We start from the raw sequence: 24,772 nt of genomic DNA, 5'->3' as shown, positions 1-24,772 counted from the left end.
ATACAGATAAATCAAAGGGCCGGCCTGAAAGTGGCCTGTCTGAGAGGCCAGGGCCCTGGGATGGGGTCTATACTTCCTGGCACTGCAACAGTAAAATGTGCCACAGAGCCAGTAACACAGAGGCAGAACTTGCACTCACAGAGAATCAAAGACTGTCTCCACCTGCCATCTCTAACAACTTCAGGACTGTACACTAAATCACACACAAAAGACAAAGTCAAGCTGCTCTACCACACAATACCGCACAACATAAAACTTTATGTTTGGCTTTTGAATCTCCAATTTCAAATGTTTTTCATAAAAAGTATGCTTGCCTACATAGTAGGTTATATGAATACGAGTTAAAAGTCGATGGCTATTTCATATTTGAATAAGCATCAATAGAAGCAGTTTCATAAAATATTAAGATTTACATTAGTTCCTTTTCTTTACCATCATAACGATTAGTAAACGTTAGTCTGAAAGTAACCTTGAAAAGATACTGTAACTTTCCAAGTTATGCCATTCTGATAAAAAAGAGAGAGGAAAAAAAAATCACCCTTTCCTGGAATATTTCTTTAGGATGCATGTCAGATGCAAGGAGCCAACACTACAACACAAATTGTCTCTGCTGAGCCGGACTCTCTGGGCTGGAAAGCAAGCTGACCTGCCTGCCAGTATTTAGAAAGCTCCACTTTTCTTTTCTAAATCGTGCCAGGAATCCAGGTCTGGGCTGGCCTGGAGGGCAGAGGGGCCAGCAGGCAGCAGAGTCCTTGACATACACACACCACTGTCAGGAGCAGCGGGCTGTACGTGTACATGTACACGGGCAGCGCTGGCCCGACCAACGGCAGCCCCCGGCCTGACACCACACGCACAGCCATTGAGAGTGGTCCAAAGAATCAGAGTGCTTGGCTGAGGGACAACCAGAGAAGGACCTCAAATACAGACAAGTGTTAATTATTTAGCATCTGAATGGTTGAGCCATATTTAAGGTAAATGATGACATAAATATGTGCAGACCTTGATTTTCCATCTTAATTAGTGCAACTGCACAGAAAAAGATTTTAAAACATTTGGGGGGTTTGAATATATATATACACAAACACATACACACACACACACGTGTGTGTGTATTTATGTACTTATACTTCTATTTCATAAACCTAGGTAGGGGGCTCTAAAGCTAGGAGCAGTAACAAAGGCTTTGGGGAACTTAATCTTACCCACCCCCTCCCCTGGCATCTATGACCAAGCCATAAGCTCCCTTTTTGTACTCTCTCAATTTAAAATTTGGAAGACAAACGATACACTACAGTAATATCTTGATATATAAATTAAACTTCTGGACTCGCAAAAAAAAAAAAACAAAAAACCACCAGAAAACTTAAGGATCTAGATTCTGTCTTCACTGAGGATACTGAGTCTGCCAAAGATCACCAAAGCAATAAGGTCTCCAGACCTGCTGATTCAACTGCCAAAATTCACTCAGGAGAATCTAAACAAATTAAAATTGCTAAATCCGTCTTTACACACACACATACAGTTTCTGCCAAAATAACACTCTGAGCTTTACAACCTGACTCTGGAGTCTAACAATTAGCTTGAATCTCAGATCCACCAGTTATTTAACCTAAATTTCAATGTCCTCAGTTGTGAATGAGCCTACAATGCCTGGATGTGGCAGTCAGTCAGAGTAATGTGTGGATCATAGTGAGTGCCCAATAAAAGATATTATCACTGTTAGATTATACCATTTTCCACACCAACCACCTACAATGGTTTCTACTTCTGTAGATCCAAGTCAAGCCCCACATCAAAGATCTCAAAGCTGCAGCTGCCTCTGTGACAGAGGCATACAGCTTGATACATCTCTACAGCCTATGATGGTATGTCTACATTCATATACCACCAACTGATTTCATAATGATGGTGGAAGAATATCTCAGCAGTGGAAAAAAATGTACAAGAGCATTAAAGTTCTATACATGAAGTTTCACTTTACAGACGATGAAAGTAACAAGGTTCATTTCACAAGTCACATAATATATGTCAGCAAGTCTCTATTTCCATACCCAGTGTCTACTATCATAACCACCTCATCATCACCTCATCAAAAAAAAGGAAAAAGAAAAGGAACCAGCAGCATGAACAGAACAGTTTTTCTTTAGTTTCATCAAGGTAAAAAGCTAAAGAGCAGACACAAATTCGGGGGGAAAAAAAAAGACCAAAATGGCATTAAAAGATAAATCCACAAAGGTTAACACGTATTGAATTCATGGTTCATCTGTTCACTGCTCAGGGCAAGTAATAGACCTTGAAATCTAAAATAGATTTCACATCCTTAAGGAATAGATGTAAAAGGTGAAGATCACATGCTTTACAGAAGCGCATTTGGGAAAGCACTAACTGACTCATAAAATCTCCTCTGGCTCCTATTTCAATTCTAAAGGCTAAATGCTCAGTTAAGTCAACTTTAGTCCATGATCAAAAGGCTCTCCACCATCACTGGTTAGACACTCATGTGTGACATGCAAACCTACCATTCTGTATTAAAAGTGACAAATGGCTCTGCAGAAAGACACAGCATGCTTGATAAATGGCTTGCCTAAATTATCTTGAGTATTCTTTAAAATGATCAACAAATCCTGATGTGGCATAAAGTTTTCTGGGAGTTTTGGGGGTTTGTTTTGGGTTTTTTAAATAATTATCACTTGTTGTGACCTATATAACAGAAAAAAGTGAATGTCACTGAGAGGGTCAAAATTCACTTCCTCCAAACTACCCTTTGTATACAGAATCCCACAATATAGAGAGACATAAGTAATACAACAAAAACGGGTAAGTTCAGACAATGACTATCATCAACCAAAAGAATCAACTTTAAGAATTAACAGTCCTAACAGGAGTTTACTTCCATAAAGGGTCAGAAACAACTGAAATACATAAAAATTCAAACCCTTCTTTTATGCCATAAATAATCACTTGTTAAATATACCTGGGAGGTGATCTCAATTATAATAGCAACGAAAAGCAATAGTACATGTAGGAATAAACTTAAATGTGCAACATTCAAGTGAAGAAACAATAAAAGTTTACAGATGCAGAGATATATTCCTGGAATGGAAAGACCCGGTATCGTAAGACGATCACTTCACCCTGTACTGAACTACAAAATTAAATGCAATCAAATTCCTATTCTCCCTGCTTCCCACCTCCCCATCCCAAAAAAGAGGTGAGGGAAAGGGAAGGGAGTCAGGCAAGCTTAGCAAATTGATTCTAAAGTTCACCTGAAAAGAACAAACACACTTGACTTGCCAAGAAATTGTTGAAAATGAAGAATGAAGAAGAACAGGCCCTATCAGACCATACATAATATAAAGCAGAGGTTGGTAAACTCTCTGCAAGAGTGCCAGATCTTAAATATTTTAGGCTTTGTGGACCATCCGATCTCTGCTGCAGCTACTTTGCCATTGGAGCTCAAAAGCAGCCATAAACAATACACAAGCAAATGAGTGTGGCTGTGCTCCAATAAAACTTTATTTCTAGACACTAGGTAGTGGGCCTGATTTGGACCATGAGCTGTAGTTTGCCAAGGCCTGGTGTAGAGGTACAGTGCTATAAAATACGGTACACGAGCAGTAAGACAAATCATTGAAAGAGAGCTAATAAACATGTCTATGCACGTCTGTATGGTTGCGTGTATGTATAAGTACATAGCATTAATACGATTAAATGGTATTTCAAATCAATAGGGAAGAGATAATTATTCCGCAAGCAGAAGGCAACTAGCTACCATGTGGAACAAATTAAAACTAATTCCAACCTCAGAAGTTACAGATAGAAGGGAAAGGCACTCAAAGCTAAAGAGAAGTTATGGCCTCAGGGCCCCGCATGTTCTCTGCCTCTTCTACCCAATCTCATCTCTTATCTATCTTCCCCTCACTCACTCTTCTCGGTCACAGAGAGCTTCCTGCTATCCTGTGAATACTCCAACCAAGCTCTTACCTCAGGGCCTTTGAACACACTGTTCTCTCTGCACTGAGCCCTCTTTCCTCCAATAATAACATGGCTTGCTCTCACACTTTATCAGGTTGCCACTGAAACATCACCTTCTTACAGAACCTTGCCAGACCCAACAAACAGGACCTGTTCTTCACTATCCCATTACCAGGCTTTAGTTCTCCTTATGGCATTAGTACCACCAGACTTCATGTCATATTTGGGTGCCATCTTCCTTTAGCATTAGAATATAAGCTTCACAAAGGCCAGAACCTGCTCTTGTCCACTGCTATATCCCTAGTACCAAAAGCAATACCTGGCACACATCACGTGCTCAATAAATACTCAAGGAATAAATGAATGTAGGGACAAGGGCATCAAGACTTAAATTCAGTATGCTTTGGTATTTCAGGGCATTCACATCACTGGATCTTCACATGTGAGAAGCAGCATGGGAACAGAAGAGACTCAAAGGCAGGGCAGGACAGAAAAAGTGTGGCTCTGAACCCTGTTTAAGAGGTTAATCTAAGGACGAGTATTTCCACTGGGCCATTGGAGGGTATGCAAATATAAGATAAACGTGGCACTCTCCAGCACTCCTACTCAAAGGTAACTCATGTACAGCTGTTTCACATGAAAACGGCGAAACGACTATGGCACAAGATCTGAACGAAATTTCACCAGGCCAAGTTACGCTACCAGAATCCAGAGAGTACTTAATTCTGCACAGCAGAATGCTGGAAGCACTGCTATGAGCCTGGGTGCCATAGCAGTGTTTAAATCAGCCTTTTTTAGAAAGATTGCCCAACGGCAAATGTGGCCTGGATTCAGAGTGGTGTTTCATGAAGGCTACTGGTAGTGAGCAAGGTGGGAAACGATTAGGGCTTTCAGGTGGTCTGTGGCAGCAAAAGTGGAGAGTACAAGGGGACCGCAGGACATCCACATTTAACTCACACCAATTCAGGGCAACAGCTTGGCAAAAAGAAGAGGGAGAGAGAAGAGAAGTCAATCGTCCTAGTAACTGCCCTGAGGCCTCTACTTAATGACAGGGAGATGGGCAACAGGACTCTGACAGTCGCTGGGTCCGCTCAGTCTCCACATGCACCTAACAACACTGTATGAGCCAAGGATTTAGGAGATGTATTTTTCATAAAACACAGTCCCTAAACATAAGCCAGCTGCTTCAACTGGTGCTCAGCTGAAGAAGAGTTGGTGACCTGTCCTAATGCTGGAGGAAAAAACCGCTGTGCTAGAGACAATCTGCAAGGAGGGGGCACCTTCTGAAAGTATTTCCAGCGATTTTTTTTTTTTTAGTATATTTTTATTTATTTATTTGACTGCTCAAGGTCTTAGTTGTAGCATGCGGGATCTAGTTTCCTGACCAGGGATTGAACCTGGGCCTCCTGTATTAGGAGTGTTAAGTCCCAGCTGCTGGACCACCAGGGAAATCCCTCCAGTGATATTTTTAATACTGGTGATTTTCACCTTAGATATGGACTTTAGAACTCACCTCTATATAAAATGTGATTACACTAGGAGGAAAACCAACAAGACTGCTTTCAGGAGCTGTGAGGGAAGCTCACGTCCTTTTGTCCTTTGAGCTAGGAAAACTAGCACAGGCAGAGTCAGGTAACTAGTTGTGGCCAAGCTGGGGAGAATTCACATTCCAAAGCCCCTTCTTCTGTTCTAACTCATTTCTGATGAGAGCATCAGGGAGTAAAAAGCAGCAGCATGTCCCACCAAAGTAGTCAATTAGTACATACACAAAGTTAAAGAACCTTATTATTAAATAAAAAGATAATAAAACTGGTGAAATCAAAAACAATCTACCAACTTAAAAAAAACACAAAAGATGGTGCAGAAAAGACATAACATCCATGTTATTTCTATTTCAGATACACTTCTTTCTTCTTGTCACTAAGAATTAAAATAAAAGTATTTTATTATTAGCTAAACTCCAGCTGGTCAATCAGTAAGCAATGCTCTCAGGTACAAAATTTTTAATATAGCACTATGCACATATATGTACTGATAAATGCATTCTGCTGCTGCTGCTGCAAGTCACTTCAGTCGTGTCCGACTCTGTGTGACCCCATAGACGGCAGCCCACCAGGCTCCACCGTCCCTGGGATTCTCCAGGCAAGAACACTGGAGTGGGTTAATGCATTCTGAGGACAATGAAAATGACGAACTAAACCAGTAATGGCTTTGGGGGTGGAGGTGGAGGACAGAACATGGGGTCGTTACCTTGTCATTGCCAAAAAAGTGAAACAAAATTAAAGGTTATCAAAATCAGCATTCATTTACATGTTTCTGGAACAGAACAAGAGCAAGATGCAGTGGTGCAGGGCCGGGCCTCTCTAAAGGCAATTCCACAGGGAAGGCTGAGGGGTGCTCCACGCCATTGGTTACATGGCCCACCCTCCTGAAACCTTAGTTTTACTCAGTGATGTGGAAAAAGTATATAATGGTGTATGTAACTAAGATTCACTGTTTAGGTCTGCCCTTTCTTCTAGAGAGCTTCCCTGGTAGCTCAGCTGGTAAAGAATCCACCAGCAATGTGGAAGACCTGGGTTCAATCCCTAGGTCGGGAAGATCCCCTGGAGAAGGGAATGGCTACCCACTCTAGTATTCTGGCCTGGAGAATTCCACAGACAGAGGACCCTGGCCGGCTACAGTCCATGGGGTCACAAAGTGTCAGACACGACTGAGTGACTTTCACTTTCTTTCTCTTTCCTTCTAGAAACAGGAGCCCATTTTCCTACAGGTTTCGGGTACACTGAGGATATGAATGTCACTGAGGGGAAAAGAGACCCTTGCCAACCTGCAAAGGACAAGTAATAATGTAAGGCTGTAATCACAAGATTTTGGATTTGTGACTGCCGCATGAAAGGAAAAACTCCAACAAGGCCCTACACGATCTGACCTAAGTCATCCCATTTCATTATCCTGCTCATTCCATTCCAGCCACATTCTTCTTGACTACTCAAATGAACTCCTAGCTCAGGGTCTATTTTATTTAATATATCCTCCTCCTCTTTCCCACCTCTGTTATCACTGGCCTGACGTTGACATCACTGAAATATCTGTTCAGACGTCACCTCATCCAGAGGCCTCCCTCCCCTGACTTCCCTATCCAAACCAGCACCTCCATCCCCACCAGAGTTACCAGCTGAGCTACAGGTTAGGGTTTAAACCTTTATTTTTTGACCTTTTTTAAAAAGCTTTATTGAAATAGAAATCATACACCATACAATTGATCCATCTAAAGTGCACAAGTCAATGCTTTTTAGTGTATACACAGCTGCACAACCATCACGATGTTATTTAACAACATTTTTATCACCCCATCAGCAATCACTCATTTTTTCTCTCACCGCTACATCATCAGGCAACCACTAACCCTACAGTTTGCCTCTATACATTTTCTATCAATAGAATCATAAGATATGAGGCCCTTTGTGACCCAGACATTATATTATATATATATTTACATCTTTATCCTTTGTCACACTCCCTGAAGCCCAAGCTCCATGATGACAGGCATTTTCTTTAGCTTTGTTCACCACTTTATCCCAATACTTAGAAAAGTACACGCTGTCTATGGGGTTGCACAGAGTCAGACACGACTGAAGCGACTTAGCAGCAGCAGCAGCAGCACATGAGCAATAAAAGGGGGAAAAATGCTTTTAAAGTACCCACCGGGGACTTCCCTGGTGGTCAAGACTCTGAGCTCCCAATGCAGAGGACCTGGATTGGATCCCAGGGCAGGGAACTAAATCCTGAAAGCTGCAACTAAGACCCAGTGCAGCCAAATAAATAAATAAACTTTAAAAAAAAAAAAGTAGCCACTGGATTGAGCAATGTGCAAGTTACTCTATAACTGTGGTGAAGAATGAAATGAGGCATGGTTGGAGCAAGAAGTGAGGGATCAGTCTATCATTGGGCATAAACAACTTGTTGCAGAAGTTTGACCATGAAGAGAAAGGAGAAACGCACAAAGGACAGAGTGGGTATTGAGTTTGGGCTTAACAATGAGGAGACTGGAGACATTTAAAACGCTGAGATTCAACTTGCTTCGTACCCTAGAAGGTCACAGAAGCCAGAGCGCATAGAGTGGGTCAGATTACAAGTCAGGGTGGATCTATAATATGAGCACAAATATACGTAGCATATGTGATTTTAAAAAATTACAAAATGCACTTTAAGTTTAAAAATTCATTAAAAACCAGTTTTACTTCAAAATGACTTAAAATACAAAGTCTACATAAAATGAAGTCTACTTTTAACCCTATAAACAGTAGTGTTTTCAACTGGTATTCTAGAACCAACTTACGCTTCTGCACACCAACTGATAAGTCATTGAGCTATGTGAGATAGCACAAGTACGTGTCTCACTTGTAAAACCTATTTTCACATTTGAGGCCAAATTATTAAAACACACAGATCTGAAACGAGTTTTCCACACCGCAAAACTAGGAAAAACCAAAAGCCAGGTTTGTAGGTCAGCTTCATACCGCACACTTGTCTAACTTGTCAGAAACAGGAATCTCTTGGTCTAACAGCACCTGCCTCATGAGAACACTGTGAGGATCAAACGAGCCCCTGCTGCAGTGTGCCCAGCACAGTGCCCGGCGCAGAGCGGCCGCCACCTGAGCGGGGCTCTGTGTCACTCGGTGTCACTTGCATGCTGAGCAAGGTGGCCTGTACGGGGGAGGGCTGGCCGCAGCCTTGGCACCCTCCCCGCCATAGCCCAAACCAAACCCCGTGTACACACTGAGCCGCTGAACACCGATCCAGAGGCTGCGCATCAGAATCACCTGGGGAGTCTGAATAACTGCCACTGCTGGGGCCCCTTCCAGGCCAAACAAAAATAGGAGTGGACTTGTCAGAGCTTCTCAAGCAGCCCAGGCGACTCTACACGCAACCAGAGAGGAGCGTACATCCCCACCCTCTCTTCAATCCCCAATCCACATCCAGTTCACGATCTCAGCCAGGCCAGAGGGGAGTCCAACCCATTCACGGCAACCCCCGCAGCATGAAGACAAGATCAAGATCCAAGCTATTCAAGGTCAAAAACCTAGGTGCAAACTGAAAGGAACCAAGGGGCAGTGAGGAGGAAGGCATGAACATCACTTTCCTCATCAATAAATACTTGTTATTTAAAAGACACAAAGTCAGGAACGTGAGCGTGGAAAGGAGGAAACTGACGAGGTGGGACCAGGTCATCGTGGGTGACTCAGACCTTTCACTGAACACAAGATCCGAAGCTAAGGCCATCCAAGCACACCACCGCTTCTGGCTTTGTCCTCCTAACTCTCACAGGACCCAAAAAAAGTGGCTGGGAGGTGAAGCCCCGATCCAGGACAGGTGGCGTGCCACCCAGCACCCGTCACCAACTGCACAGCCTGTGCCTGCTGGTGCCACCATCTTAAAGGAGCTAGCCAGACTGGCTGCTCTCCCACCTTGACAAGATACAAAGGGCCCTAGACTCACTGGCTTCACCCCACCCTACCCACTGAAGAACACAGATCCATTTCATCTCACTGATGTTAGAAGAGGCCCGATTTGGGGTAAAGAGTACAGCTCTGGCCTTGGAAAGCCCCGGGTTAGAGTCCCTGCTCTGCAGTTTCCTAGCTGAAGGACCTTCCTGTTACCCAGCCTCACTAAATCAATCAGCAGGCCCCTCCTCGCCAGGCTCTTAGGGTGTGTGCCAAGCACTTAGCACAGCACTGGCCCATACTGTGAACCAACAAAGGTTCATTATTTTAATCCCTATTATTATTATTCAACATGGAAGAGACTAAGACAGACAGAACCCAGAAGATCAAAAAGACAGGGCAGAAGAATGACAAGGGGACAGGTCTTTAAAACTCTCACGGCAATAGCCAGCTGTCTGGACTTGAATGTTCAACACTCCTCCTCAAGCTTCCTGTTTAATTAAGAACAAATAATCTGTGGTCTAATTTTGGGAATGGAATCTGTAGAAAGAGATCTTAAAGGGGAAAAAGACTTAAACTCCTCAACTACAGAAAAAGATAAGAAATCAGTTCAAAGATGTTACACAAAAACAACATTAGTAGCTCTATAAGTTTTCTGGCTTTTCGGCAATGATGTTAGGTATCTCCTATATTCAAAAAGTATATGCTTAAAAGGTACTTAATACAAATGTCTGCTTAAAATAAAATCTTTAAGACTAAAAATGACTATTTCATTAGTGACAAGGAAAAGTATGGAAATACTCTTCTTTGACATAATCAGTTGCCCAGCTAGAATGCATTTTTAAATAAATGACTAGTTTCATTGTGAAATGGCAATAATGAAAGAAGAGGAGTGGGAAAGAAGGAATTCATCCCAGACCCTGTTGGGATCCATTTCAAGAAGAAAAGAACCAAATGCAAAACAAAGATAATCATAACAGGCTCTGCCATCAGCATTCATAAGCCAATGACAAAACACAGAATTCCAGTATACCTGCCAGGTTACCAAAGGATGAAATGAAATGCACAAATAAAATAGTATTATTTCAGAGTATTCTTGCCTGGAAAATCCCACGGACAGAGGAGCATGGCGGGCCACAGTCCATTGGGTCCCAAAGAGTCAGACGCGACTAAGCACACACATTGTTTCACAGGCAGTCGCAGGCACCTCAACACCAGTGTCAGAATGCCTGAGTCAGCATCTCAACTCACCACTTACCAGCTGTGTGACCTTCAGAAGATCACATTCTGTACCTCAGCTTCCTCACCTGTAAAATGGGGATAATAGTACATTCGTATTCCTACTTTCAAGGGCTGGAGTGAGGATTAAATGAATGAATGCAGGCAAGGCAACTGGAACAGCCTATGATTAATCACTGTGTATAAGCATGTTGTCAGTCCCTCTCCTCCCCTGCCCCCAACCCCGCTTTCTTCCTCCTTTCTCCCTGCATCCCACATCTTCTGATTTGTCTCTTACCACTCACCTCCTTTCCACTCCCTGGAGCCTCTTTCTAGCCCTCTCCATGTGGCTCCTGCCCACCCTTCCACCTGATTCCCCTTAGCTCTGGCTTACCCAACTCTTTGCTACTGCCAGGCTGCTCCCTCTACTTGGAAAGCACCCTTCCACCTCACCCCCGGAGGCACACACCCATCTTTTCCTTCACATAATAGAAGTTCAAAAGCTAAGCTTACACAATAATAGGTAACCCTTCCCTGAAGGACTTCCCTGGTGACTCAGATGGTAAAACAATCTGCCTGCAATCCAAGTGACCAGGGTTCAGTTCCTGGGTCTGGAAGATCCCCTGGAGAAGGGAATGGCAACCCACTCCAATAATCTTGCCTGGAGAACTCTATGGACACAGGACCCTGGTAGGCTACACAGTCCACAGGGTCACAGAGACTCGGACACGACTGATCGACTAACACGTCACTTCACTTCCCTGAAGTCTAATTTGAATGACTACCTATTTGTTTCCAAGCATGCTGGGCATCCATCTAACCTTCCCTGTCCCATATTTCAACTGTCCAGGACTTCTCTGCCTCGACCACTAAGCACTGGAAGGAAGCTCCTTAGATACAAGGGCCAGGCTCAGCTGTCTCTGTCACAGCAGCACCTGGCTACAGGAAAAACCTCAAAGGTTTGGTGAGTGACCAAGTGAGGCAATGCCTCATTTGCCTGTTTTCTTTCTTATGGCCTCTTTTCCTCTCCACGGTATCCTTTCATTTATTTATTTGGCTGCTTTGGGTCTTAGCTGAGTCACACAGGATCTTGAATTGTGGCATGTCAGCTCTTGTTCCCTGATCAGGGATAGAACCTGGGCCCCCTGCACTGGGAAAGCAGAGTCTTAGCCACTGGACCACTAGGGAAGTCCCTCAAGGGCCTCTTTTTAAAGCCTAATAAGAAAACTGTCATTACACAGTAATCATGAGCAACAAAAACAGAAACGTGCCAAGCATTTCTCTAAACATTTTGTGTTCTAATTTAATTCTCAGGATCACTCCTGATCTTGCCTCCTACTCTTCCTCTCTGCCCAACCCCCAGCTCCACTCCAAGCACACTGCCTGTTTGCCATTCCTCAAACACAGGTCTGCTCCCCTCCTGGGAGTCTCTGAATTTGCATTCCCTCTCCCTAGAATGTCCCCTTCACCTCCTTCAGGCCTTCCCTGCCCAAGCCATGTAAACTACAACATCCTCTGCTCTCGTTCCCCTGCCCTGCACGCAAGTGGCAGGGGTGTGCTCCCCTTTCCTGCCTGGTTCTTCTCTAATGAACTGCTCACCATGGAACACACTTTTCCATGCTGGAATGAAAACTTCATGACAGATGAAGAATGGGGCCTAGTACACAGCAGGTGTTCAATAAACACCACTGACTGAACAACTCCATACCCCACAGTAGGTGGCTTTATGCATGAGGAACCTGAAGCTTACACAGAGTAGCTGAGTAATTTATTCACAGTCACACAGCTAACAGGGATAGAACCCAGATATTCTGACTCTAGGGCCCACACGTAACTACTATGCTTCCCTGCCTCCCAACCTGACACAGAAAACAAATCATCTCATCCAAGGAACTAATCCTAGAACTATATGCCTTTGGTCCACAGAAAAGCCATCCACCAGAAAAATCTTTCAAGGGAACAAGTCAACTAATTCAAGTCAATTCTACGTGTAAAGTATTAATTGTCAGATTTATAATTTATGCAGCACTGTTAGTTTTCCTTTGGATTTAACAGTTCAGTAAGAAGAGATTATTATATCTTTTTACACTGTAATATCCTCACAAACAGCAAAATGACAAATCATCAAATAACATGGAGGAGGCCTAAGCTGATATATATTAAAAGCCAAAAATTGTGGTGGAAAGTACAGAAGTACAGACTGCAAGGGAATACAAGGGTGTTTTGAGGGGTAACGAAAACATTCTATATCTTAATTATTGTGGTGGTTACACACACACACATATTTATCAAACGGGTACAATTTATAGAATTAATTACATTCAATAGTGTAACTAAAGTGTAAAGTCTTTAGTGTAAAGTCAACTAAAAAGCAATTAGGACTATTAGATATGATTTTTGGCTAAACAAAATAAATATTCTACCAGTATTATTTCCATACCTAATACTCTCAACAATTTGGGGGTGGGGGAGAGGACACAGATGTGATTAAGAGAAGACAGCAGTAAAGAGCTCTACACAGTGAGATGAGTGGGGTGACGGCATGCCTCAGAGTCCTGCGTGACCACTGACAAAGGCAGCTCCTACCACAAGCACTGCCTCAGTACCTCTTCAGTCTTTTGGATCACCTCAAGTCAGGGCTCTTGGACTCTGAACAGAGTCCAGGCAGGGTGGAAAGGCAGATCACTGCTCTTCTCCACATCGGCCTCTGCCATGTATCGACCAGTGATAGGTCTGGATGTTGAATTTGTCAGAATTCTTAGTTGCAAGCATCACAAACCAACTAGCTAACTTAAACAGAACAGCAATTTTTCTTTTCTAAGGTTATTAGATAGTTCCCACAATCTCCAGGAAAACCAGAGGACCAATCACACCAGCTGTACAACCAAAACATCTAAGGGCAGAGTGCATCACTGACATAACCTGGACCTGCCTTCAGTTTCAGAATCACACTCTGGTGTGGGTGTGTCTGGGCAGCTCTGCTTTGACAGTGAGAATTCCCCAATCAGAGGAAGAACTAGGGCCCCAGAGACTGGCAAAGGCCATCACAGATATAAAGGGATGACACACCATCTTTGCAAATACTACTGACATAGACAGCAAGTAATGAAAGGTTTTCAAAAAATATTCACAAGGAAAACAATCCTCAAAGATGGAACTAAAATGAATCATACTCAGAGGTAATGTGATTCGGGGAGGGTGGGGGTCTTTCAATGCATTATTTAATGTTTTATGGTGGCTCAGTTGATAAAGAATTTGCCTGTGATGCAGGAGACACAAGTTCAATCCCTGGGTTGGGAAGATACCCTGGAGAAGGAAATGGCAACTCACACCAGTATTCGTGCCTGGAAAATCCCATGGACAGAGGAGCCTGGTGGGCCACAGTCCATGGGGGTCGCAAAGAGTCGGACATGACTTAGCGGGTAAACCACCACCACCACCAGTATGTTAATTAATAGTTTCAAAAACTACAAAGCCTACCTTCCTAGATTGAAAATAACTCATTAACAGCATCTTCGGATTAAAACAAAAACAATTCAAATCTAAAACAGCAAATACTTTGTCTACCAGAATACTGGACATGATAGAGAAAAGATCCTTAGATCTGAACAGTCATACAACAATTGTTAAAATATATGATTCTATTTAAAATGCACTTCAGCATTTTTTTCTATTTGAAACATAAGCCAAAAATTGCAGCCTCTTTTATAGCCACCAATATAATAGCCTCTCTTATAGCCACCAAGGGTCCATCTAATCAAAGCTATGGTTTTCCCAGTAGTCATGTACGGATGTGAAAGTTGGACTGTAAAGAAAGCTGAGTGCTGAAGAAATGATGCTTTTGAACTGCGGTGTTGCAGAAGACTCTTGAGGGTCCCTTGGACTGCAAGGAGATCCAACCAGTCAATCCTAAAGGAAACCGGTCCTGAATATTCATTGGAAAGACTGATGCTGAAGCTGAAACTCCAATACTTTGCCCACCTGATGAGAAGAACTGACTCACTGGAGAAGACCCTGATGCTGGGAAAGACTGAAGGCAGGAGGAGACGGGGATGACAGAGGATGAGATGTTTGGATGACATCACCGACTTGATGGACAGGAGTTTGAGTTGATGATAGACAGGGAAGCCTGGCGTGCTGCAGTCCATGGGTTCGCAAAGAGTTGGACACGAATGAGCGACTGAACTGAACTGATAGCCACCACTATTTTTTTAGTATTTTTTTTGTTTGTTTTGTTTTTATTTTTTGTGGCTGCACAGCATGCAGGATCTTAGTTTCCCAATCAGGGATCAAACTTGTGCTCCCTGCAGTAGAAGTGTGGTGTTTTAACCGCTGAACCACCAGGGAATTCCCAGCCACTGCTGCTGCTGCTAAGTTGCTTCAGTCGTGTCCAACTCTGTGCGACCCCATAGATGGCAGCCCACCAGGCTCCCCCGTCCCTGGGATTCTCCAGGCAAGAACACTGGAGTGGGTTGCCATTTCCTTCTCCAATGCATGAAAGTGAAAAGTGAACGTGAAGTCACTCAGTCGTTCCCGACTCTTAGCGACCCCATGGACTGCAGCCTACCAGGCTCCTCTGTCCATGGATTTTCCAGGCAAGAGTACTGGACTGGGGTGCCATTGCCTTCTTCAACTCCCAGCCACAAATATCTTTAAATGTATGTTCTGCTTAAAAGAGTAATTCTCAAGAGGTACTTCTGCTAACCTGAATCTCAGAATAAAAAAAAGAATATGCTATGAAAGGCTACTAACTGTAATTTAAGCTGGTCACCTAAACAGAGATGTCAGTATTAATGTCAGAGGCTCAGAAAACTCACCTCCAACTAACACAATTTACTTTCTAAATAAAGAAAGACTTTGGTGAGCTTAATGTATTTTTAACATTAAAAAAAAGAAGAAGAAAAAAAAACCCTTAGGACCAGACTCTGTTCATAAAACAAAATAGGAAGGGAGACAGACACTTCCAGGCCCTTTACCATCAGACCTGCCAAGCCCTGCCCAAGCCTTCCCCACCGCGGCCTATTTCACATCAGGTCAGAAGTGGACACACATACTGTTACATGCACACTCTTGTCCCTCAGCACATCATCAGCACACTACTCCCTTCTGGAGAACTTCTCCATGCCACAGACATTCTTCAAAACTGATATCTGCATGTATTTAAAAATACATATTATTTAAATTGGTTTGCATAGGACAACTCTGTCCAAAAAAAGGGCAGAGAATGAATAAGTGAAAATTTGTATTCCTGGAAGAAAAACCTAAAGATAACAAAAGACATCTCAGAAGCAGAATTGCAGGAGGAAGCATTAAAATCTTTCAGATAATTCACTAACTGCTCAAGAGTTGACCATCTAAGTTCAGTTCATTACATATTTGAGATCCTAAGCAATGCAATGCACTGGACCACAGCATGGATACTAAGGCAGAGTCCCAGATCTCAAGAGAGAGTTATCGTCTAACTGGAAAAGGGACAAGTAAGTAAACACACAGCTACTGTTAATAAGATAAAACTGAGAATAAAAGTCAACAGTCCTTGGAGATTCAGTGGAGGGAAGGAGTCTGCTAGAGTGGGAACAAGGAACAATTAAGAGAAGCGGCACTGAGGGCCGAGGGAGGGGAAGGGTTCAGGGGAAAGAAATCGAGCTTAAAATATAGAACCAGTTCTACCCCAGCTTCTGAGACATCTGTAAGCAACTGGGAGCTTTGAGGTTTTGGGGTAGAGGGGTCATAAGGACAAAGATATTCAACTGATGATGAAGAGGATAAATAGGAGGCTGAGCCTGGCAAAAATATTACTTGCTGGTTATTATAAGAAAGGATGGCTCAGGCCTAGGGTGATGGCAATCGGTATGGAACAGAGAGGACAGGCATAGGAAGAGATGCAAGCTTGCACTTGCTACCAACCAAGAAAAGAGAGGATGAGCAATGTCTAAGCTTCCAGCCTGGGTTATTAAATGAACTGCAGTTTCATTCACCAAATGAAAAAAGTGAACTGGTCTTGTTTTCATCTTTATTTTGGCCACTAAGAAGCTCAGAGCCAAAATACATGGCCCATTTCTAACATACAGCAAGCATTTATGTGTAGCTTGTAAATCTGTATTTTCTTTCTCTTGACAGAATTTTATTTATATTTATTAAGTCGCCTCTAATTATTTTAGAATTTGCCAGAAAATAAATCAACAGATAAAAATGATTGAGACCAAGTCAAAGACAGTTGGACACAGTAGCTGATTCAGGGATATAACTATAGGCTGCCAACTCATAGCATTCTCCTCACCCTTCTTCGGCCCTAGGGAAGTCTGGAATCCACAACAGAAGCTAAAAATGCCAGACTTTCACCTTCTCCACCTCCCTTACAACTAGTAGTGGCATGACGCCAATTCTACCCAATGAAACTAAAGGGAAAGTCTCCAAGGTGACCTTCCAGAAAAGATTCCTCTCTGCAAGGGAGGGAACTGTAAGGAAATATGCTGCTTTCACCCTATTCTTACATAGGTATGATGTCTGGTGCTACAGCAACCACATTGCGAACATGAGGCAATGAGCCTACGGCTCCTGATAAACCAAAATACTAAAAATAAAGGAAAAAAGTATACAAAGAGCCTCGATTCTTAAAAGACATACTGAGACTCTATACCAGCCTTAGAACCATCCATCTCTAAACTTCTTGCTACTGAACAAAAATAAGCTCTATTACTTAAGCCACTTTTGATGGAGTATTTATTTGCCAGAGGCATCCTAAATCATACAACAAAAGTTACCAGGAGGTCAGTTTCTGAAACTATGATTTTTTTACACTGCTGACTCCACAAGACTATTACTATTGAGATGAGAGCAATGCAAACATATATGATAGGAAAAAAGTAATAAGTAAGAGCTTCTGGGAGCAGTTAAAGAGAAATGGATATAACGTTAAATAACATTTGAAAAAATGTGATCAAGTGTTAACAGGGGTACTTCTTGGGAGCAAGAAGAGAGGAAGAAAAAACAAAAGTACAGAAATTCTCAGAAGTGGAAATGTGAGCTCAGTTGTGTCCTACTCTTTGCAACCCCATGGACTGTGGCCCACCAGGCTCCTCTGTCCATGGGATTTTTCTGACAAAAATACTGGAGAGGGTTACCATTTTCTCTTCCAAGGGAGAAAACGAGGGGGTCTTTCTTTTCTGGCAATGTTACTGGTAAAACAACCTATAGTGGGTAAAAATTTTCCCACTATAGATCTTTCTCTACTTATGATGGGGTTATGCCCTGAGTAAACCCACTATCTAACTGAGAATATCCTATGTCGAAAATACATTTAATAAACCTAACCTACAGATAACAGCTTAGCCTAGCCCATCCTAAACATGCTCAGAACTCTTATGTTAACACACAGCTGGGCAAAATTATCTCGCTTCAAGCCTATTTTATAACAAAATATTGACTATCTCAGGTAATTTTTTTTTTTTTTTTGGCCATGCTATGTGGCATGCGCGATCTTAGTCCCCCCACCAGGGATAGGATCAGTGCTCTCAGCATTGGGAGCGCAGTCTTAACTGCTGGACCGCCAGGGAAGTCCCCTCAGGTAATTTACTGAAACTGTACTGAAAGTGAAAAACAGGATTGTTGTCTGGGTACAAAACGGCTGTAACTGTACTGGTTGTTTACCCTCCTGATTACGTGTCAGACTGGGAGTTGCCGAGGCCGCCGCTCAAGCGTCAGGAGAATATAATACCATACATCACTAACCTGAGAAAAGATCAAAATCCAAAATTCAAGGTACAGTTTTTATCAAATGCAGATTGATTGAGCACCACTGTAAAGTCAAACCATTCTTAAGTTGGAACCATCTGCTTGAAACAGTCGCAAAAGTTCTGGGAAAAGTTTAAGAAACATCTGTTTAAATGCATAACTAAGCTCAAAAGAAAATAAAACCTCCCCAAAGGCCAAAAATCAAAGAGGAACCTAAAAACCATAGCAGAAAGTGCTACGATAATAACGTATAGGAACCTGGGGTTTGAGTGTTGGGGAAGAGAGAGCGTCATGTGTATCTATAGGGCACCTGCCCTTTGGGATGAAATTGAAAAAAGAGAAAAGGGAACAAAATGACTGGCCTAATATTTTCTTTAAAAACACCACCTTAAAGACAGTTACAGCTCTGGTTTTCAACCTCATATACTTCACCCTTTACAAGAGCAAATTTCATGACACATGCACATTAAAAAAAAAAAAGGGAAAACATAACCAGGTTAAATATTTACATATCACAAAGGAGTTCCTGGATATGTCACCATAAGCTTAAGTAAAATATAAAACAGATATAAATCTTTTCCTGATAAAATCACACACTGCCCAATTTTTCAGCCATTATGAAATGAACCATATGAGTTCATTGAGTCAAGCACTCAAGTTCAATATATTTGTAACCATACTAGATACTTTCCAAATCTTTGGACTTCTTGGCAAAATTTTTATCATCGGGGTCATCACAATAATCTTCTAGTGACCATGCTACCAATGGTTTCATAATACTTTATACATCACATTAAGAAACTCCGTCATTTCTGAGCTAACCTGAAAGCCCTCCACATTACACGTTTTGGAGTCGTCATTGCATATAAATGGTAAAGGGAACTGGCAAAGGATGTGATGTCTGCAGTCTACAGGCTGAAAGGATGGTTTCTAATACTAAAGAAAAACACATGAAAACCTAAGGTTCTCTCCACCGAGTTTACCTTCCTCTAGTCTCATTTGCTTTCCATGCTTCTTTGAAAACCGAAGACATCAAATATTCCCTTTGCTCATCTTGACATTTTCACGCTGGCTTTTAAATAAATGAGATCATTTTCACCGCAATTCCATTAAGTCACCTCCAGCTCTCAATTGTTGGCACAGTGGTAAAGAATACGCCTGCCATTGCAGGAGACGCAAGAGACCTAAGTTCGATCCCTGGGTCAGGAAGATCCTCTGGAGTGTAAGTGGCAACCCACTCTAGTATTCTTGCCTGGGAAATCCCATGGACAGAGAGCCTGGCGGATTATAGTCTACAGGATCACAAATCAGTCAGACAGGACTGAAGAGACTAAGCACGCACACGTACATGCACACACACTAAATTCAAGACCATCTTTTCCCCAAAAGTCCCCTTATCCTTTGGCAATCCAAACGGCCCAAGAACTGCAAACACAATTTATACTATCTTCACAACATTTTTACGCGTCTCCACCGCATTCTTAGATTTAACTAAGATGGAACCTTTTAACCTGGTGTTTAGACACACAGGAAGTCACAAATACACACTATTCTAAACACTGCTTTAAACTGCGTCGCATCTTCAATGTTTTTCCACAACCTATGTACTAAATGGTTCAAGGCGAAGCATTTATTCTACAAGTAAGGGTACCAAATGCAAGTGGGAAATATTCAACTTGGAGATAAAGAACCCAAGTGTGAAACGGCTGCGCTTGGCTTGGTTCTCGCCCACCCGCTGACACGGGGAGAAGGTCCCAGGGGACAGACACGCCTCCCTGGAGTGCGCTAGGGTCCTCCGGGAATAAAGCACGAGTTAGCGGAGCTGGGAGGCTCCGAGGGGCGCGCTGCATTCTGGGACTCGTTTCCACAGTTACCCACGTGCACCCAACCCAACCGCGGTCCGGACTACAAGTCCCAGAATTCCGCGGGACCGCCTTTCCCCTTCACACCCGGCGACTGGTGCCAGACCCTAAAGGAAACCCCTAAAGCGCCCTCTCCGCAAGGCTGGAAGAGGTCGCGCCCCGAGGGCGCTACGCTGGGTTTGTGGTCCGGCCCTCCCGGCAGGGAAGCGGATCCCGAAGCACCAGCCTCCACACCTGACGATCAGAAATTAGACAACTGCGTCACAGACTGCCAAATCCTCGGACCGTCAGGGACCCCCCGCCCCCGCCGCCGCCCCGCCCCTAGACTCCAGGGCCCGACCCCTCCGGCACCCACAGCGGAAAACCCGCAGCCTGCTTCCCTGCCCCGCCTCCCAGTCCCGCAGCCATAGACCGCGCCAGCGTTGACCTCGCTTCCCGCCGATCAGGGGTAACCGCGGCAAGCGCCAACCTCAGGGCACCTCCCCCGCCCCCTCCACCCCAGCCCCGCCCCCTCTTATACCCCGAAGCTCAAGGCTCCCCTTCAAGGGACCCAGCCTTAATCCAGGGAAGGATACATCTCCCCAAAACACATAGTCCGACACCTTCCCCCCCACCACCCCGAGCCCCGCGCGGACAGAATCTGGACAAGACAGTGTTCCCCCTGCCCCGGCCCCTCCCAACCTCTCTTCGCTCACAACTAGCTCTTTACCCCCACAGCACCTCCTCTACCCCTGCCCCCATCCTGTCACCCCAAACCACCTTCTGCCTCTCCTCTCATTCCCAATTTCCTTATGTTCCCAACACCTGCTCCATCCTATTACCCCAACGTCGGCCCCCTCTCACCACTCCCAGTTCTATCCCTCCACGCTTCCTATGGCCCTCCTGCTCGCCGGACTCCCCAACTATCCCATCACACCCCAATCCCTCCCACCATCTCGCTTTCCCATTACATCAGCCCTCATCTCCTTGCCTGCCCTCCTGCCCCGCACGGCCGCTGCCCCCAATCCTCCACCCCATTGTTCCCCCCCACCCCCGCCATCCAGCCCTTCTTCCCATTGTCCCCGCCCCCGCGCTCCCCTAGCACTCACCCGCCTTTCTCACGGAGCCGCCCGCACCGCTCAGCCCCTAGGAAATCCTCACCCCTGCGCCCCGCTCGCTTGCTCGCTCCCTCTCTCCCTCCCCCCGTCGGTGCCAACCCCCAACCCTGCTCGCTAGCGCCCGCCGCCGCCTCCACCTCCATTCACCCGGGACACTCTGGTCCCGGCCCTTCATCGCACGTCCCGCCCCCCCTTCCCCCAACACTGAAATGGAGCCAGTCCCCACCCCCCTCACCTCCGCCCTCCCCCGGCAGGCCGGCCCCTTCCCCCCACGCCCGCCCCCGCCCCGCGCCGCCCGCAGCGTCACCGCCCGCCCCGGCCCCGGGAGGGGAAGGGGTGGCTCCCGGGCAGGGGATCCCGGCGCGTTTCGGGACAGGAGGCGCGGGGCGGGGACTGCGGGAGATGAGCGGAGAGTGTTGGCAGCCGCCCGCTCCCAGCCGGCTGGTTCTCTGTTACTCACTGACAGCGGCGGCATCCGAGTGCATTTTCGGGCAGCTCACACCGCTCTCGCCGCCCAAGCTCCCGCGCTCGCCTCGCGGTCCCCCCACCGGCTCGCCGCACCTCGGCTGGGAGCTGAGGACCCGCCGCCGGGCACTCTCGGCCCGCCCACCCCGCCTCCTCCATTGGCTGAACTTCGGCTGAGGGGCCGCCCACCCGCGTCTCTCATTTGACAAAAAGAGTGCGGAGAGAGCTGGTCTGGAGCTGGCAAAGAGGCCCCGCCCCCTGAAGTCCAATATGATTGGCCCCGGAGGCTCGTCCCCGTACCGCCCCTGGCGGGGGCCATGCTCCCGAATAGCAGGTTGGACCTGGCCGCTGTCACTCAGCCCCGGGGGTCCAAAAGCGCGTGTAGGGGCGAGGCTGGGGAATTGGTCCACCTTGACCCTGGAGCCCCGCCTTCTGGTGGGCGGGACTGGTGGAGCTGTAGACCAACCAAGAAAGATAGGTCGGCGTCTGAAACAAAGCAAGCGAAGTGTTTCCCAAAGAACTGAGAAGGGGAAGAGCTGTTGGTGCGGCTTGTTCCCGCTGCACTGAGTAGGGGAACTAGCTCTTCTCCGCTGACTCGACGAGTCGGAGTCTCCTGCTTGTCTCTCACGCCTCCGAGCGGCTCTCTGCGGGAGCCCAGTCCGCGACGAAGTTGGACTGTGACTTCGCTTGCTGGCTGTTTCCTGCAGCTATAGACTGGTAAAGAATCGCCGCGTCTTTATTTCCAGCAAACCCTCTGGTGAGGAACAAATTCTTTCTTGCACAACAAGTCACAACAATCCATTCTGTCCTCATTTTCGAAATGCGCTTCTTTTCCAGCAACAACACATTTCCTCCTCCTTCGTCACAAACGAGCTGTTCTAAAGGCTTCGACTGCTCCATGGTCGGTGATACACATTTGTGTGCCCGCAGACCACATGCAGAAAACCAACGGCCACTCTCTGAGCTTCGGGCTCAGGCTGGCACCTGAGCAAGTCCAGGGCTCAGGTCACCAGCCCTCGAAGGACAGTAAGCGTCAGCTAAGCGAACCTAAGTCAATGACGGCAAGAAGCGGTCCGAAAAACTGTTGTTTGGCTGTTATTTGGCAGAGGAAAGAGTTAGTTTAGATGACTTCTTCTGACCCTTGAGTTTCCTCAGTCAAGAATTCTCACCATTTTCCAGAGTTCCGACGAGTTTTTCGCAAGGCTTTCAAACCAACTCATCACACTCACCATATTATTGTAGCGGAATAATATTTTGAGATATTAGTGGAGGACCGCCTCTCCTATCCCAGCCACAGCACACAAACACCACTTCCCTGTGTGCAGAAGCCTTGCCCCATCCTGCAGCTAGGCCATTCCACCCTCTCGCCTTAGAGAATGGATGACACTAAAAACAGCTGGTAACTAATGAGTCGTTTTGGTTTTAGACTTAAACAGCCAAAGCTTTTGAGTTTCAGGGTTCCGAAATTTATGTTTCAAATCAGGGCATAAATATTAAGGCCAAAAACAGCCTATTTGAAAGAACAAGATGAAACCAGTTCCTCCGTCCCACATCACTCCCCTTGTAATATACTCCATCTTTGTTAATCCCTAATGCCTCATGTTGTATCTATCATGCTTCTATCTTTCAAATACTTATGAATCACTCCATCTAATAATAGATTCTCAGAATTGAACCTGAATTTATCCACTTTAGGTTCAATTCAGACAAGACAAGAATCTCATCTCTTCATTGGTGACCTTTAACCTAACAGAGCATCAGCTGGGCCCTGCAGAGATGGATAGGTACCTCTGGACTCTGAAATGAGGCATCCTTTTGGGGCAGATCTAATTGTACGAACATCTGTCCTTACTTAGCCTGAGCAGAGAAACTGCTCCTGCATTCTTTATACCATTTGTGTTTTCAACTTACTCTACACATCTAAGAAGTACTTATAGTTCATCCAAGTTTATAATATTTTGAATATGTGATATTTGTATGGCTTTTTACTGCTTATCATGGTACTTCAAGGGCTGAGACACATGTTTTTTTGCACAAAAATGGACTTGTTACTTGACATCTCTAAATTAAAATCAGACCAAAATTAATTTGTTGTAGTCATTTGCTATATCGATTTATTTGCAGCCAACTATATAATAATGTATTGATATATTAATATTAATCTACATGAGGCACCTGCCAGCTGCTTTGCCCCAACACCCAACATTGTCCTCTGGCACATAAAAATGTACAGAATATACAGCCTTTGTTGTATTCCAGCATCACTTTCAGTCGGGTCCGTATGATTATTTTTAAAGAAAAAACAGATCTAGAGAGTAATTTACACAGATGTTTATAGTGAGTCAGCTGTAGCCTGAGGATTGGGGGGCAAGCTCACAGTCTGCTAAGCCTCTGGCCTACAAGTCTTATGAATAATAAAACAGATATAATGAAGTGACTGCATAGTGAAAGTGTTAGTTGTTGAGTTGTGTCCTAATCTTTGCGACCCCAGGGACTGTAGCCTGCTGGACTCCTCTGTCTGTGGGATTCTCCAGGCAAGAATACTGGAGTAGGTAGCCATTCCCTTCTCCAGGGGATCCTCCCAGCCCAGGGATCGAACCCAGGTCTCGATCGTTGCAAGCGGACTCTTTGCTATCTGAGCCACCAGGGAAGCTCAAGTGACTGCATACTATTCTGTATATATTACCCTGTCATTTTAACAATCCCCAGGATTATAAACCTTTAAGGGTAGAAAGCTTGTGTTTTTTTTGTTTGTTTGTTTGTTTTATTTTTTTTTATTTTATTTTTAAACTTTACATAATTGTATTAGTTTTGCCAAATATCAAAATGAATCCACCACAGGTATACATGTGTTCCCCATCCCGAACCCTCCTCCATCCTCCCTCCCCATTCCATCCCTCTGGGTCATCCCAGTGCACCAGCCCCAAGCATCCAGTATCGTGCATCGAACCTGGACTGGCAACTCGTTTCATAC

General features: G+C 44.8%; 1 protein-coding gene and 1 long non-coding RNA gene across 7 annotated transcripts in view; one reads left to right on the top strand and one right to left on the bottom strand.

The window, feature by feature from the left end:
* Positions 1 to 21,943, bottom strand: part of DCUN1D4 (defective in cullin neddylation 1 domain containing 4) — a 71,910-nt gene extending 49,967 nt beyond the window's left edge. For 4 of the 6 annotated variants that reach the window (XM_055588534.1, XM_055588533.1, XM_055588535.1 and 1 more), the window contains exon 1: positions 21,794 to 21,943. In XM_055588534.1, coding sequence (XP_055444509.1) covers positions 21,794 to 21,818 — 25 coding nt within the window. In that variant the 5' untranslated portion in view covers positions 21,819 to 21,943. Of the gene's footprint in view, positions 1 to 10,680; positions 10,730 to 21,324; positions 21,387 to 21,793 lie in introns of those variants that run through there. The other 2 variants (XM_055588537.1, XM_055588538.1) reach the window with 2 other exon arrangements.
* A 162-nt stretch (positions 21,944 to 22,105) lies between these two features.
* LOC129657850 (uncharacterized) lies at positions 22,106 to 23,881 on the top strand. Its single transcript, XR_008717131.1, has 2 exons — positions 22,106 to 22,555; positions 22,636 to 23,881. It is a non-coding gene; the product is annotated as an uncharacterized LOC129657850 (long non-coding RNA).
* Positions 23,882 to 24,772: the final 891 nt, after the last annotated feature.

This window comes from Bubalus kerabau, chromosome 7 (assembly GCF_029407905.1).
Source record: "Bubalus kerabau isolate K-KA32 ecotype Philippines breed swamp buffalo chromosome 7, PCC_UOA_SB_1v2, whole genome shotgun sequence".
Lineage (NCBI taxonomy): Eukaryota > Metazoa > Chordata > Mammalia > Artiodactyla > Bovidae > Bubalus > Bubalus kerabau.
The sequence above is the reverse complement of the archived record's forward strand: the minus strand, read 5'-3'. Positions and strand labels throughout refer to the sequence as shown.